The sequence below is a fragment of the Urocampus carinirostris genome, chromosome 3, assembly GCF_059441175.1.
Source record: "Urocampus carinirostris isolate Australia breed hairy pipefish chromosome 3, RoL_Ucar_1.0, whole genome shotgun sequence".
NCBI lineage: Eukaryota > Metazoa > Chordata > Actinopteri > Syngnathiformes > Syngnathidae > Urocampus > Urocampus carinirostris.
Genome location: NC_142351.1, coordinates 64,179,883 through 64,197,090, shown reverse-complemented (window position 1 = coordinate 64,197,090; position 17,208 = coordinate 64,179,883). Strand labels below are relative to the sequence as shown.

At 38.7% G+C, this 17,208-nt stretch overlaps 1 protein-coding gene across 2 annotated transcripts in view; it reads right to left on the bottom strand.

Annotated features, from left to right (window-relative positions):
• The window catches only part of pkp1a (plakophilin 1a), a 48,147-nt gene extending 34,284 nt beyond the window's left edge, over positions 1-13,863 (bottom strand). For both annotated transcript variants that reach the window (XM_088332970.1, XM_088332969.1), the window contains exons 1-7: positions 13,623-13,863; positions 9,159-9,271; positions 1,390-1,554; positions 1,169-1,314; positions 959-1,100; positions 577-784; positions 344-512 (exon numbers count right to left, since the gene is read on the bottom strand). In XM_088332970.1, the coding sequence (XP_088189096.1) occupies positions 344-512; positions 577-784; positions 959-1,100; positions 1,169-1,314; positions 1,390-1,554; positions 9,159-9,271; positions 13,623-13,794 (1,115 nt within the window). In that variant the 5' untranslated portion in view covers positions 13,795-13,863. The remainder of the gene's footprint in view (positions 1-343; positions 513-576; positions 785-958; positions 1,101-1,168; positions 1,315-1,389; positions 1,555-9,158; positions 9,272-13,622) is intronic.
• Positions 13,864-17,208: the final 3,345 nt, after the last annotated feature.

The window sequence follows — 17,208 nt, the reverse complement described above, 5'->3', positions numbered from 1 at the left end:
TCGAAGGGCTGCACAGACCATAATTACAACTTCCCCTGATCTGAAACCTACATGAGGGGAGGGAAAAACTCAAAATCCTCAGCATAAAAAATATTAAGAAACCTTGATCACTGCTAAGGTCAAATACATTTTATTTCTCCTTTACATATATTTTATTTATAATAATAATGAATCATAATCAGGTATATTACATAAAACTAATACTACTATGTACTATTTTGTTATTTTAAATGTTTTTATCTGAGGACTTGGCAATTTTACTTTCAGATTCTACTTCAGAATAGATGCATGTTGTAAGAAATTGTCAAAAAAGCTTTTCCCATAATGTGGTGCTCTATCTCACCGCAGGCATCCTGTAGTGTTATAGAAAACTTCTGGGTGGATGTTGTTGGAGGCGCTGTCGTCCGACCAGCGCGTGAACGGTACAACCACGTTCTCCGTCAGAGTAGGCAGCGCCGTGGCGATAAGTTCTCCCTTCAGCTCATCGGCAGAGGACAAGTTCCACAAAAGGCCTAAGAGCGTCAAAGAAAAATTTAAGTTCTTCTTCCCAGTTTTCAAATGTCAAAATCTTTGCACCTGTTATCTGCTTCTGTGTCTCACTACATTCCGTCTCCTTGAGCAACTGCAGGGCTTTGGCTATGCCGCCACAGTTTTGGACTTGCAGTTTATTTTTTTGGTTCTTGAACACCAGGTTCCTCAAGGCTCCAGCGGCAGCCTGGCTCACAGCGGGACTTTGGCTGCGGAGCAGTGTCACCATGTTGGGGATCCCCCGCAGCCGAAGAACCTGATCCAAAAACATTTCTATCTCAGATAAGGGTGGGCGATATAACAGTTATTAGATTGAAAAAAACGAAAGATTATTTGACCGTCTCAAACCTGAAAAAATGTGCCGGTCCTTTTTGAGGTTTCTTCCACATAAAAGAAATACAATAAAACAAAGTTTATGGCATGATCTGACCTCTTCTTTGGCATGATCATCTTTAAAGGTGGTTTGCTGAATGATGGTGGCACCACACTGCTGGAACTTCTCCTCAGGGTGAGACAAGAACTCCACTGCTTCCTTGATGGTAACTTCTGACGCATTCAGAGAACTGTTCAGGCTGTAAATGCATTATTTTTAAATGTTTTTAAAGCAGAGCACAGACTTTTAGTCTGTTATTAAACTCACCCTGATTGATGCTCCATCTTTAATGTTTTGACACCTGGGTCCTGAGGCGCCTCCAAAACCCGCTGTTGGCCCAAGGTGTTGTGAAAGCCATTGCTTGTGGAGTAGGTGCTGATTCTTTTAACTTGGGTGGTCTGCCCTTTGGCCCGCTGCAAAACAGATGCAAATGTTTGAGAAGGAGAGTGTGGAGGGTAAACATTTATGCCAGAAGAGGCAAAGCTCACCCTGCTGCTGACAGGAGCTAAAGCAGGATCACTGCGGCTGGGTTTGATGCTCACGGGACCTTGGGGCCAGTTGGAAGCATTGATTTGTTGTTCCCAGGCCCCGGAACTGACATGTCTAGATCCTAAGCTTTTTGTCGAAAGGGTTCGACTCTTCTGGACTGGTTGCTGCAAAAAATAGAATAGAATGGTCTTAATTGGCATTAATTAAAACCATATGGCGCACATAAAAGTCTTAGATCTTTTAAATCTGCAGCGCGCCCGTCTGTGGATTGCGCCCTGTGTATGTTGTAAGGCAGACGTGAGGGACAACACCATGCAAACATTAAATGGTGAAGTGTGGGTGTGTATATAAAAGAACAGGTATGTGTGTTATGCAGACAACTATTGTTTTAACAAGCCTAATAATTGCAGAAACACACCTCTGAAATACAATTTAAAATGACGGCCATCAGCTACGCTGAGGAACATGGAAACCTAGCAGCCGCGAGAGGATTGAAGATTAATGAATCGATGGTTCACAAGGGGAGAAAGCTGAAAAACGAGCTCTGAAAAGTCAAGAAGATGCAGCTGAGCTTCCATGGAAATTAGGCGCGGTGGCCCAATTTGGAGGAAAGACTCGAGCAGTCGATCATCAGCCTAACAAAGGAACTTAAACGATTGAACATTGGTGTAAACCAGCCATTCAAAGCAAGGCTGGGAGCAGCGTGGGAGCGATGGATGAGCGATGGAGTTTCACTAAAAGTGGAAAGCAGCACCGGACGGGTAATGCCACAATTTGCAAATGGATTGTAGATGCTTGGGCTAACGTGTCTGCTGGGACTGCTGTACGAGCTTTCGCAAAAGCTGGCATCATTTCCGAGCACCTGCACGGCATGGAAAGTGACTGACAGTGAAGACAGTGAACCTAGCATGTCTGATGGAGATTTGATAGAGTTTTATCGGGAGAAATCCAAATAACAAACTCAGTTCTGTGCCGGCTGTTTTAAACAATTTGTTTTATCCCTGTGTTTTATCATGCCTGTAATTTCTATCTATCTATCCACCCTGGTCATATCCCTCGAGAGGGGTGACAGACAACAAGACAAACACATACAAAAATAAAGAAATAAAAAAAGGGAAAAAGTAGCAAAAAACACACACAACATTTTTTGGACCATGGCCTACCCAATTGCCCAAACACCCAAACAAGTTAAGCACTTCGGCACCCAAGTTGGTCATGCTTTCGACCCTCCAGATAAAACGGGACACAAGAAACAGCAGGGCCCGACAGCTTTCACTGATTTACGCCTGCCGCATCATACGGGTGCCCTGCCCATCCCTTCGAACGCGTCTTAACATTCCACTATCCTTTTACAACACCTCTCCACTCATTCCTATCACCAACAAGAGCTCTAGCTTCCACTATAGTTAGACCTCTTTCTTGCAGTGCACTCATAACACTATCCATCCATCCACGTCAATCGCGGCCTTCCTCTTAGTCTCTTTCCATTTACTTCTGCTCTGCAGATCCTCTTAAACGTTCGTTCCTCATCCATCCTGTCCGTGTGTCCACACCAACTGAGTACTCTCTTATCCACACGCTTGCTCACAATTTAATTTCTCAATCGATCCAATCTATCATGTAGTTGCATCACTACTTAAACCACAACCAAACTCAGTTTTGCTCCCGCTATATTTTTATATATTTACAAATACAAACAATTTTCAAGTTTTGGATAAAAACATTCTAGTTTTATATATATATATATATATATATATATCCATCCATCCATCCATCCATCCATCCATCCATTATCTGCACAGCTTATCCTCAGTAGGGCCGCGGGGATGCTGGAGCCCATCCCAGCTATCTTCGGACAGTGGGCAGGGGACACTGAACTGGTTGCCAGCCAGTCGCAGGGCACACAGGGACAGACAATTCGCCCGCTCATTCACACCTAGGGACAATTTGGACCGGCCCATTAACCTGAGATGCATGTTTTTGGAATGTGGGAGGAAACCGGAGTGCCCGGAGGAAACCCACCGAAGCACGGGGAGAACATGCAAACTCCACACAGGAGGTCTGATCTCATGACCCCAGAACTGTGCCACACACGCGCTGACCAATGGGCTGCCGTGCTGCCCATATATATATATATATATATATATATATATATATATATATCATCTCATCTCATCTCATCAGCCGTACCGCTTATCCTTATTAGGGTCGCGGGGGGGGGCTGCGGTACGGCTGATGAGATATATATATATATATATATATATCTGTATATATATGAATGATTCCCAGCACAAAATAAGATCTAAAATGATGATAATTGTAATTAAAAGTTCATGTCATCAGTAGTTTGCAATAATATGTGGTTTGTGCAGCCCTCTGAGACTCGTTGTGATAAAGGGCTATACAAATAAACAAGACTTGACTTGACTATTATTCTTTATCATCGTACATTAAAAAAAAAAAAGAATAGTGATTTAAATAATGAGCAAAAATAAATGAATTTAACTCAACAGTGTTGGGTCATTGTGATTTATTTAGAAAATCATTCTTTAGTGGTTGACTGAGTCTGTTAAACCCCACTTCCAATAACTAACAATATAGTAACAACATAGTAATAACATGCTTAGTTGTTATTTAAGAAATGCATATCAAACTTTAATTTGAAGTAGCTTTCGGCCTGAAAAAGGTTGGAGACCCTGCCCTGCCCTAACTTGATCTATCATATAGATGTGATTTTTTTTAGATACTCATACGTTGAGAAACTTCTATACATTTCACATAGCATGAGGCTCATCTAGATGGAGATGACATAATTGTCTGACATCTTGCTACTATGGGTACCAGAAAAAAAAAAAAAAAACTGTCCAAAGCCTCGCCCCAGAAAATATAAAAAAACGGTGCTTTAAAGTTTCTTAGAGATTTTTAGCACACAGTTTTGGGTTGCACGACAGAAGACAGCAACATCTAGATGTCAAATAATACACACATTCCTTTTAACTTTCATATTAAGGGAGGGGCAAAAACTATCATCCTGAGGCTGAAATTGCCGCACAGGATGCAATTTTGAGGAAAAATATTGCAAAATATATATATTTTTTTTAACTAGATTCAAATGTCATACAATTTAAAAGTATTCTAAATATCCTGCGCATGGGGTAAAAAAAAGTTTATTTTGCAGCGTCCAAAACACCAGAAGAAAAGACTGGGAACAAAAGCTGCATGATTTTTGCTTATCCCCCTTCAGTTTTTCTTTCTTTCCGCAAAGCACTGAAGAATCCCACAGACCAAAAACAGGGAACATAATACGTGCAACCGGAGACTCTCGGCCGGGCCACTAAACACAAACGTGCTTTGTGTGCAACCTGAATTCACATTGCAATTAAATGTGCTTGCTCTCATTGAATGAAGGCTCTTTGCATCATCAGTTTATTTTGTCTGAGAGTGGCTTGATTGACAACTAATTTAAAAAGTCACCTGATTAGTTAGTTAGTGCAGCAGTACACTATGTACGAATCTGCCTATAAACAATTAAAACCTAATTTAATTGAGACCTGTGGGTTTTTTATTGCATTTTCCATCTTTGCTTTGATGATTGTTGACAGGTGATAATGCTGTTCATAAAATTGATCTTAACTTGACTGCAGTAAAAGAATAATTTCTGGGAAGTAAAAGCCGACAAGATTGCAAAACATATATTGTATAGACGAATCTCCTCTGTTGACTTCCTTTCATGTGTTATTCACTAAAGATTTTTCTAATTTTACATTGAATTCTATTATCTATTACCTTTGAGTTGCATTTCATTGCATTTCATTTCATGGCACTCTCATTGTTCTGTCCACTTGTGGGAATCTTTCTTGTGTCATCTACGTTCATGTTTTATATAGTTATGATTTACCTTACTGTATATTTTATACAGCACTTTGCATTGTATTTCAGGGTTTGATAAGTGCCATACTAATACATTTTTATCTTTGAATTTGTGATGTCCTACTTTCATGTTTTGTTTTGTTTGAGTCAGTTAGTGTCCCAACATATCCTGCATCCTCTTCTTTCATGTTTTTGCTCAGTTTTAGCTAGTAGGCGTGCCTGTATTATATTTCTCGTTCTATCCACATGTGGAAATTTTTGTGTGTCGTCTTTCTTTGATGTTTTTTTCTGTTGTTGTGCAGGTATTTCCATGTGTATGTTCAGTTACATTCCAACATATCCTGTGTCACCTTTTTCATGTTTTGTTCAGTTATAGATAATGTTCCAACTTATTCTGAGTTTTCTTCTTTTAACACTTTATTCGGTCACAAGAAGTTAGTTGCATTATTATTATTGTCTTGTTGTCGTTGCACTCTTGTTGGTGGTCTGTCCACATGTACAAATGTTTCTAGTGTCATCGTTCTTATATGTTTTGTTACGTTAAAGTTGGTGGGTGATGCAACATTATGAAGTTGTTCATTACATGCATGAGTGTGTTCGATGTGTTATATTTCTTCTGAGTTTTGTACAGTTAGAACTGGTTTGTATTTCTGTATATCTGCGTTGTCTTACTGTATTGTTTTGTTTAGTGTGGGGCATATTCTGTTACAAAATACATTTCCTTTCATGGTTTGTTCATTTAGATGCAGTTTTAACAATATATAGACGGGATCAGGTGTTGTATTAGCCTTGATGACTTTAAAATTCTGATGATCCAACTAAACTTAATTGTTCTATATATGCATACTTTCTGATACTGATAACTTTTCCGTAAATAAATCATTTTTTAAAATCTTATTTGGTGTAAAACATTTTTGGAACTGCTTCTCCGGGTATTCTGGATCATGTCAACTTGTGGGTTAAAACAACTCGTCAAAAACTAGGTAGCATTCCACACCTTTTCAACTTTTGCCTACTCCATTACTCCATTAAATAACACAGAACACCACCAATGTATTTATGTGTTACAATTACAGAACAAAATTCAGATACTGTCAGCGCATCACATTCTCGAGGCATGACCAACTTCTTGAGCACGTAGGCTACTGCTAAAACTCTTTGCTTGTTTAACCTGAATTCAACGCAGCTAAGTCAACCATCCCTTGTTTAATGGATACCATTTAAAATCAATAGCATACTTTCCAAAGCCAGGAGAAATAATACATGGAGTGAAAGCTGAAAGGATGTGAAAAGTTTGCAAGTGCTGGGACTCAAGATTCTGCTGGACTTGAAAATACAATTTTACATAATATACTGTCAGAAATTTTATAAAGGAAGTGCCAAGAAGTTCATGACATCAGTCATAGGAATAACTAAACAACAACATTAAGATGGCAAATCACTTAGTTGTGGTGGCCAAGGTGGGCACATTGGAATGAGCACAAGAGCTGGAACGATTTAAAAAATATATATATATTTATATCTAAATAAAAAAAGAAACTAAAAAAATGGTTGCAGATTAACAAATTAATTAGTCGTGAAACTCTCCTTCCTTTATATATAAATTATTGTATTACATTGCCAACTGGTGGCTTAGGTGAGGACACCAGAGTGAGCAAAATAGCTGAGACGATTAAATTCATTTTCAATAATTAAGAAAAAAAACATCCGAGCAAGTGGTTATGTAAATTCTAAGCCAATCAGGATGAACGTAAATAATGAGTATTGGGTACTCATGCAAGATTATAGGTAAATCTTTCCTTACTGCTTTAGAATTTCCCTCAGTGTTTATTTTTAGCCACATGTGGTAGCAGCTAAATGAAAATCACTTTCTTAACTAAAGCAGCTTTAAATAGATGTAAAAAAAAAGTATATTGTTATCACTTTCTACTTCACACTTTCCCCAATCGCATATTGCTTAACCCGTAAGTCAGCAGAGTGCACTTGCTGTCGGGCCTGGTGGCTTGTTTTTTGCAATTACTGTATCAAGGACTAAATTAAAATGTACTCCTGCGACTGCGATTCATTATCTACAATCCCATGTTGCTGAGAGTGAGGACCGGTGTTGCAGGTGTTGTGCCCAAATCCGACTCCTGTGCAGATTCCTCCCCCCCTCGCGTGAACGCGCATTCTGCTATTCTGCTGCACAGGTGTTGTGCCCAAATCCGACTCCTGTGCAGATTCCTCCCCCCCTCGCGTGAACGCGCATTCTGCTATTCTGCTGCGCTTCCAACAAAAGCGATCGTATTCTATATAAAACGCTTATTAAAACAATAAAGCGAGCTAATTATAACAATTGGGAGATCCTAGTCTATATAACGCGTTTATTTAAACAATAAAGCGCGATCGTATTCTACAAATTGCGTTTGTTAACGCGGATGCAAAAATCACCAATGTCAATGTACGCTTCCGACAAAAGCGATCGTATTCTATATAATACGCTTTTTAAAAAAATAAAGCGAGCCAATTATAACAATTGGGAGATCCTAGTCTATATAACGCGTTTATTTAAACAATAAAGTGCGATCGTATTCTACAAAATGCGTTTGTTAACGCGGATAAAAAATTCACCAACGTCAATGTACGCTATGATTTCCGCAATCACAACTAATTGTACACAAATAATATTTATTTGATTTACTATAATATCCGTATGTAATGTCTTTTTTATTGTGAATGAAACCCTGGTTGCATTGGATCCCGCGGTGTAAACAAATTGTTGTTTTTTTTTTTCATTTAAAATCGGACTTCCCTGTCTATACTGTTTGCAAAATAAGACACGCTTTAAACCTTATTATGCTCTTTGGTTTTGGGATCCAACTACAGAGGAATACCTCCACTTTGTGATGTGTTACTGAATAGGTGTTCGACCAATCTAGTTCGTTTTTATTACTACTATTAATAATAATAATAGTAGTATTATGAGAAACGTCTGAAAGTTTTCAAATTCACTGTGCTGACATATTGATGCCACAGAAGTTTACTCTACAAGTTACAAGTCTGTATCTCCAACAGAGTCTGTTTTAGCAGGGGGGGGGAGGATTTGGGCAGGCATTTTGCCTGTCGTTGTGTTTTTGTTCTCATCAATTCCAGCTGCTGATAATGGCCCAATTGCCTCCATTTGCAACAAGGCCATGATTGGAGCTGGGCCCTTTTAAAAAGAAGATTTATAGAGGAATGTGGAAAAGGGCTGTGAAAATTACGGTTTGAGACACTTCTGTTTTGCTACAATTTTTATCAACATTCTTTGCTCTTCCAAGCAACCGTTTTGGCCAAGCCCTATTGTTCGTTTGCCTTTTTTTTGTGCATTAAATTTAAAAGTAACCAAGTGCCATAGTTTTGATGTGCGTGGTTTTATTATGAGGACATAACAAGCAATATAGAAAGTACAAAAAAATAAGCATTTAAAAATGGGTAAATCTAGTTTTAATGCTGTTTGCATTAAATAGACAATTTATTGACTATAAAGTTGTGATATTGTACTTGGAATCTTGGCAGAAGGCACTTTTGTCTGGAGGCATGCCACTCTGCCCCACCGAAAATAAAATGCACAGTGTTTGCTGAGAGCCTAGCAGAGTGCATTTTTTTGTTTTTTTCGGCTTTTGAGTGTGCAATTATGGCTCACCTAAAATAAAACACCATTGTTTTGACCAAAATCTATTATCCCAAATTGACTTTTGCAGGGAACGGGTCCGGGCAGAAAGCATGCTAAAATAGTTTTTTTTTTCCACCAATTTTCGCATATCACGGGGTTCCTCATTAATCGAGTTTAACGAGGTATCACTGTAATATTTGAAACACATGAGTCTTTAAAACTGCCTGATGTTTTAGGTTGTAGTTTCTGTTCTGATGTATTTACCGGTCGAACGTAGGACGTCGACTTGGTGGAGACGCTTCGGCCGAAGGTGCCGTTAACTTTGCTGGGCGAAAACTGGAACGTTCCAAACTCTTCCAGGGGGGACAAAGAGGGGCCTGAGGAAAGACGACAATCATGAGGCTCGTAAAAAATTCTGCTCATTGATATTTTTCTCATTTAACTCCTACAGTGCAACGGAAGAATCCTTTTTTCCTTCCCAGGATAAATGTGACAAATTCGCCCAAAACTTTGCGAGATTTTGTGATATGCTTTCATATTCTGACCTCATGAATTAGGCCCAACCTTTCCTTTGGTGAAAGAAAAATCAAATTTCGTCTGTTGTGTTTTGGACGTAAAGGAGTAAAATATTTTATTATTTGTAGTACATGGAAAAATAACTTAAATCGTATGTATTTTTTTAAATTTGGCCATTAAAGGTAGTTGAAATATAGTAAAAAAAGATGACTATTGTTATCCAGTTTTCCTGGTAGTTAAATGTATTACACCAGGGGTAAGATATTTTCCATTTCCCTGGCAAACCAAGTTCGAATGTAGTTAAACCAAATTAATAAAATTAACTACAAAAAAGATTAAATGTAGCAAACTACAAAAAATAGTGCTTAAATTGAGAAAAATGGGTTGGGGCTGCAGCCCATCCCAGCAATCTTCGGGCAGTGGGCAGGAGACACCCTGAACCGAGTGCCAGCACAAAGAGACAAACAACTCACTCACTCATTCACACCTAGGGACAATTTGGACAGGCCAATAACCTTAAATGCATGTGTTTGGGATGTAGGGGGGAACCAGAGTGCCTGGAAGAAACCTACACAAGCATGGGGAGAACATGCAAACTCCACACAGGAAGGCTGATAGCTAGATTTGAACCCATGACCTCAGAACTGTGCCGCGGACACGCTAACCACTCAGCTGCCGTGCGGCCCTTAATTCTTATTAGTTTTTCATAAAATTACAACATATATTTCAGTTGATCCAACCCTAAAATAGTTTTGCAGCATTGTGAGGTATCAAACAAAAAAATACACAACTTGACCCGATAAACCAGTCTAGATTTGAAAGGGTAAGAGCTTGGTTGTGGTTGGTCTTAATTCTTATTGTTCTTATTGAGTGTTAGGCAGTAGGCCAAAACTCTTAATGTTTATTCTAAAAGATAAAAGCAGTGCTCCCATTGCATGATTACATAATTTATGTTTTAAACCCCACCAAAAAATAATCCTCTTCGCAGTCTTGATCCTGGAGAGGATGTTTAGGAAACGCCTGTGGTGAACTTATCAACTGGACGCTACATTTCACACTTCACACCCACATTTTCTGAGGGTCCGCATTCCTTTCTTTGGATAGGGCAAAACAGAAGCATGAAGAGATTGAGTGGCAACAGATCGCATTCACACAAGCACACATTCAGTCTCAGTTGGAGTGCATTGCTGTCTCTCCATGTACAAATGCTCGACTATACTGGCACCAGAACCTTTTAGATTTCCCTCATTGGCCCCGAAGCAGTAAATTCAACAATCAAAAGATACTAAAGAGATTCTCAGAAAAAAGGAACAATGCACAAAACGGCATAATTGGGCATGATTGCACTTGCTACCAATGTCTTCATAATACTCTCTTTTAATATAATTTAAAATAAATCGAAAGTTCTCGTATTAATTCCAAGACAAATTAGTATCATACTTTTTGTAGTAAAACAAGTACACAACATTAAATCTACATACTCGAGTACTAGACCAGTAGTGATGTTTAATATACAAAAATGCCTTATCTTTGACATGCTTATCAATAACATAAAATAAAAATATATATATTATTGGTTTCCTTAGCACTATGTATTATTTGTTTGAACAGGAATTACATTTTGTAATTTTCCTCCATAATGTACAGCATTTTATGGTTTATTTTTGAGTGCTCTAGCACAGAGTTTCTTAACCAATTAAGCCAAGGCACATTTTTTTATAAAATCCCAATGCACCTTCATAAGTATATACTGTATATATCTCATCTCATCTCATCAGCCGTACCGCTTATCCTCATTAGGGTCGCGGGGGGGCTGGAGCCCATCAGAGCCATCTCTGGGCAGTGGGCAGGGGACACCCTGAACTGGTTGGCAGCCAATCGCAGGGCACACGGGGACAGACAAATCACTCGCCAATTCACCTGAAATGCATGGTTTTTTTGGAATGTGGGAGGAAACCGGAGTGCCCGGAGGAAACCCACGCAAGCACGGGGAGAACATACAAACTCTGCACAGGCTGGAGCTGGATTTGAACCCACGCAGGAGGTTCCCATGACATGAACTGTGCCGCACAAGCGCTAACCACTGCGCCGCCGTGCTGTACTGTATATATATATATATATATATATATATATATAGTGAAAGTTGTCATATTCAAATACTTTCAAAAGTGTTTTAGTTGTTTTAATAATAATAATAATAATAATAATAATTTCCTTTGTATTGTCATTCTTTGTAACAATGTACACAGAACGAAATGTCGATACACCTGTACCGTTGTAGCGAGTCGGTGCAGCCGCAGATTATTACATTATTGAGATTGTAATATAATAGCCAATGTAGAGAAGTGGAAATTGTCGTGTACAAAGAGTACAATTCAACTTAAATACAAATAAACTATGTACACAATGTTATTATTTCATGTTATTGAGTTATGAGAAACTGGAATATATATTTGTTGTCCTGGCAACAATATGTTATTAGCCTGAATATGGCTTCTCTTTGAGTGCTCTAGCAGACTTTGCAGTATTAGGTTAAGGGTTTTTGCAGTACAAAATTGAAAAATAAACGTATTCTTTCATACTATTATGTCATAAGAAATTTAAATAGATATTGGTTGTCTTAACCCTATACGGTAACTGGTAAATGGACTACATTTACTTAGGTCACTGTGGACCTTTAAAGCACTTTAACAAAACACTTCCCACTTGACCCATTCACGCACACACATATATACACACACTCACACACCGATAGTGGAGTCAGCCATGCAAGGCGTCCACCTGCATATCTGGGGCATTAGGGGTTCAGTGTCCTGCCCAAGAACACTTTGACTTTTAATGTGGAAGAGCCGGGATTTGAACCTGCAACTTCTTCGGTTTTAAGACGACTGCTCTATATGATATGGTCTTAAATTGAAATTACATTTTTCTTAATGCAGAGCATTTTATGTTTTTTTAGTTCTTTAATAGCCTTAAAAAACATTAATGTCATAGTTTGAAGTAAAAAATAATAACGACAAAGCTTAGGTAGGGACAGTAGTAGAGTAATATTTTTTTAAAACCCATCTAGGATTGATTTGATACTGGAAATAATATTGTTACAAGCCAGAAGCACCTGGAGGGAAAATAAATCAGTGACTGATCCGAGGTTAATGTGTTTGAATTTACTGTACCACGAAAATATGTCCCCACTTTTTCCTTAAAGGGACAGTGTGTAATATTTAGTGCCCCAAGTGGTACAAAAAAACTTAATCTAGTAAAATGAAAACATTGATTTGAATACCAGGCCAAAATAAATCATATCAAAGTTTTTTTTTTTTTTAAATCATTGGTTGAAAAATTTGCATGTATTTTACAATGAGGAATCCATACCTAGTCGTCGCTGCTATGTTTGTCCGGCATCTTGCTGCTACGCTGTGCTCATTTGGCACTGGTTTTTGTTTGCAACAGACAACACAGGGCCATCTAGCTGTCAAATATTGCACGCTAAGGCTTTAATTTTTACATAAGCAACATTATTTCCCCCCTTTTTTTGCAGGATTATGTAATTATTTTCATCTTTGCCATATGAATTCAAATGTTTTTAATAGATGAAACACAGAGAAATAATTAAACACACAATACTAATGGATAAAAAGTTAATAAAACCAGGACTAACAGGCTCATACATAGTTTATTTTTCAGGGGCATCACTACCCTAAACAAGAACACAAACCGGTGAAGATTTTTTTTCATATCTTATCCATGTATAGAAAATACCGGTTCGTATCTTATTTTGCTGCTCTTATGTTTGAAAAATGTTGCTGCTATTGACATAACACTTTTTTAATTGAACTAGTGTTGTGATGCACTTACAACTTAGGCCAGTTTGCAAGAACGACCTTGAAAAAAATCTTCCTAACATTCTTCTTATGTCATTTTTACTTTTTTTTAAAAAATGTTTATCCTGTACCGCGTCCAATCTCGTTGTAAACAATGTTCACTACTTTCTTATCAATTACATGAGGATTCCCAAAAATGTTTTTATCTGCCATATTCTTGTATCATAAACTGTAAAACATTTGGGAAAAGCACAATTACAACTAAAATGCAGGAGTTGAATTTTTAAGTGATTGAAAAATAAATGCAAAAAACGACTCGTGAGTGTATCCAAAATGATCGTGCCCTTGAAAAGTGATTGATATCAAAGTAGGTTGCAAAGTAATGACATACTTGAAGGAGACGCGTTCTTGCTGTGCTTGGACTTGCTCCTCTTGACAGTCTGCACCTGATCCAGGACGCGATGCGCCCCCGTGTGCAGCCTGGCGTCTGAAGGCAGAGCCAGCGAAGTGTCCTCGGCGTTCCCGACCGTTGTGGCCGAACGTAGCGGTTCGGCAAGCATCATCTCCGGTTCGGTTGTCCTCACTCGGAAGCAGCAGGCCAAGGAACTAAAAGACCCACAATAAAGACCTGGGCACAAAAACAAACCGGGCGTAAACGCGGCTCCGCCCTGCGCATGCGCCACGCCCTGTCTAAGTTGGAGCTGTATCTGTCACCTTTGAGTGACAACAAGTTTCTTTTGGATTTAAGTTTATAAAGATCTGGTCAAATCTTAAAAGGGAGGTTCTTGATATTGTGGGCCTCCTACTGGTACCAAAAAAATAGACGAGAAGAAGGCAAAAATACATGAACTATCATCCCAATGTTATTTTTATCCCCCCCAAAAAAACATAGGTTGAGAAATTTGTTTTTCTTTTACAACGCGAAATCCCCACTTAAGTTGGTGCCATGTCTGTCTGGCATCCTGCCACTAAGCTGTGCTGTGTATTACTGGCCCTCGCTCATGCCAGACAACACAGTGCCATCCAGTGGTCAAATATTATACATTTGGGCTTTAACCATTCATATTTCCACCCAGGGCTATTATTATTTTATTTGAGGTTTTGCGTTTTTTAAAAAGGTATTTAAGACTTATTGCAGAACATCATCAAAGGTGCTGAAAACTCTTACACTTGTCCTATGGATTTCAAATTCCTGGGGGGTGCAAGGCTCCGTCAAAGGGGGCGTGGGTGCGTTTGACTTTGTTGATTTTTATTTTTACTTTCCCAAGTAAAGTCCAGTTGCACCTCCACTAAACTGGTGTTGTGTCATGTGTTGCCTTTAGGCGGCACTGTCTTTTTTTGTGATTTTCTTTCAAGACTTCAGTTTCTGCACTGTTGCTGCCTTGCTCCACTTCCTGGTTAGTTGGATAGTGCTTTCCTTGTTAGCCATTTTGTTGATATATTTGTTTTGGCATACATCTACTGGTCCCTTGGCCTGGGTCTGTGATTTTTGCAAGTGTCTGCTACTCAATACATCTACATCTTGTTATATGCTTGCCTTGTTTGAATCCGTTCTTGCTTTAGCGCAATCAGGCTCCTATTTTCCTGTTTTAGGTTATTTCTGTTAATCGTTATTTTAAAACCTGGTTAGACTAGGCTTACAAGTTGTAAAACTAGGGAGAAGTGGCGTTCTCAGTGGCAGAGTGTTTTGTTTGCATTTGACCTCCATGCAGTGCATTAAAGGTACATTGTGTACTATTTTACCACTAGATGGCACTATGCCAAACAAAAAAAAACGCTCCAGAATGGGCAGTGTAGCAAGATGCCAGACAAACATGGCAGCGACCTAGGCATGGATTCCACTATGTAAAAGAAATACCATATTCTCAACCTACGACTATTTATAAAAATTAACACAGGTATAGTAGTTCATGGATTTTTGCCGATAATTTGAATAAATATTTTTTATTTTAACTCAATGAAGGTTTTTTTATACCAACTGAAGGCACTAATTATTAAACACTGCCCCTTTAAGCACACAGTGTAAGCATTAAGTATGAAGTGTAGACACGAAATGTAATATTTTACATGTATACGGAAACACGCGAATAAAGACTGGGTAAAGCACTTCACTGTGACCTTGGAGAGAGACGAGCAAAGATCAGTGTGCTAGCTTTGTTCAACATATTGGCAGCCCAAAGCACAAAACCAAATCAAGTAAGCTGTCACCTAAACACTTTAATTATCATGATTGGGTTAAGTTGTAGAGGCTTGAGCTTCCCTAGCGAAAAAGTGCCGAAAGGCGTAGATTTGGCATGGGTGGAGGTGACGTGTTACAATCAATATCAAGAAATCAGTTTTTTCCCCACCAGTGTCTTGTGTTATCGGGATCTTGAGAGAGCAGGAGCAAGCCCAAAAAATGATCACATAGTAACACTAGTAAGTGAGTAAATATAAAATAAGTACATGCCTTATAGCTCTTGAATTTCTTGTGACACCAGAAGAGGGTCAGAAGAATGAAGCCTGTAGTAATGCTACTAAAGGGACAAATATATGATCGTTAAGTGCGTCATGCACTCTGAATGCCTTTTTACACCAGGAAAAAGCCAAAAGGAATGAAGTTCATGAGAATACTCTGAAACAAGTAAATATATGCTTACTATTTCAAGTACACAAAGTTAATGTCTTGTGATATCATGGTATTTGGATAAAATTTTGATAAGTTTTAAAGTCAATTCATTTATCTGCATGTATAATCACACAAAAGAACTCAGACGATTAAAACACCAAATAAAATATTTTAAAATACTTGTTTGTTTGATAACCTGAAAAAAAACAACACGAGTCTCTCTATAAGATGCAGTGTCAATAATTTGAGAAAACCACCGCGCCCAAAGTGAAACAACTGATCACAAATAGAAGGGACTAAATAATTTCATTCCTCAGCACTCATCATTGGGTTGGGCTGCTGATCTGATGTAAACATTTCAAAATTTAGTGAGAAATGAATGACTCCTCTTTAAACTATCCCTGACTTTGCACTCCAATTTTGTGTGTGTATCCTAACACTTGGTTATGATAAATTCACGTTAGCCTTGTAGCAGCTATGGCAATCATCGGCTTTTTGAAAGTGTAAGAAACTGATGTAAAATATGTAAATAACATAGCTGATTTTACATTTTTCAATATCGAAAATACTCACTATGATGGCGGGATCAAATCCAGCTACCAGCCTTCCTCTGCAGAGTTTGCATGTTCTTCCCTTGCCTGCACGGGTTTCTTCCGGGCACTGCGGCTTCCTCTCACATCCCAAAAACATGCATGTGAGCTTGATTGGCAAATTGTCCCTAGGTGTGAATGAGCGAGTGAGTCGTCTGTCCCTGTGTGCCCTGCAACTGGCTGGCAACCAGTTCAGGGTGTCCACTGCCCGAGGAGAGCTGAGATGGGCTCCAGAACCCCCACAACCCTAGGGAGGATAAGCTGTGTAGATAATGGATGGGTGGACTATGATGGCCGGTAATAATGTTAAATTGACATTCATAAAGACGCGTCGACTGAAAAATACTGCTATTCCTAAAAAAACTATCACTACCAAGATTGTTAAAATGTGTTTGAAGATGATTATTTGAGCAATCATTTGAAGTTCCACTTTCACCTCAGGCCTTTTGTTGAAGGCATGCTTTCAGAGAAGGTAAACTACGCCTACTTTAATGGCTTCTCTCCGATTGGAACCCTTTCTTACTCTTTGCAGGAACTTTTTTTTTTTTTTAACTTGAAACAACGAAGCTCGATTTACGCCAGCTTCGTCTCTCTCATTTGCTGCTCCCAACATTTTATTGACAATAGTTTAAAGCACATTAACATTAGCATAAGACATCTTAAGGTTCCAACCTTAATAAGGAATTTCCTAAGACGTATTCAGACAAATCTTTAACATACATCTTTTGCATACATTGTTATGCCAGCACATCTTGACACTAGGAGCAGGTCAAAAAGAA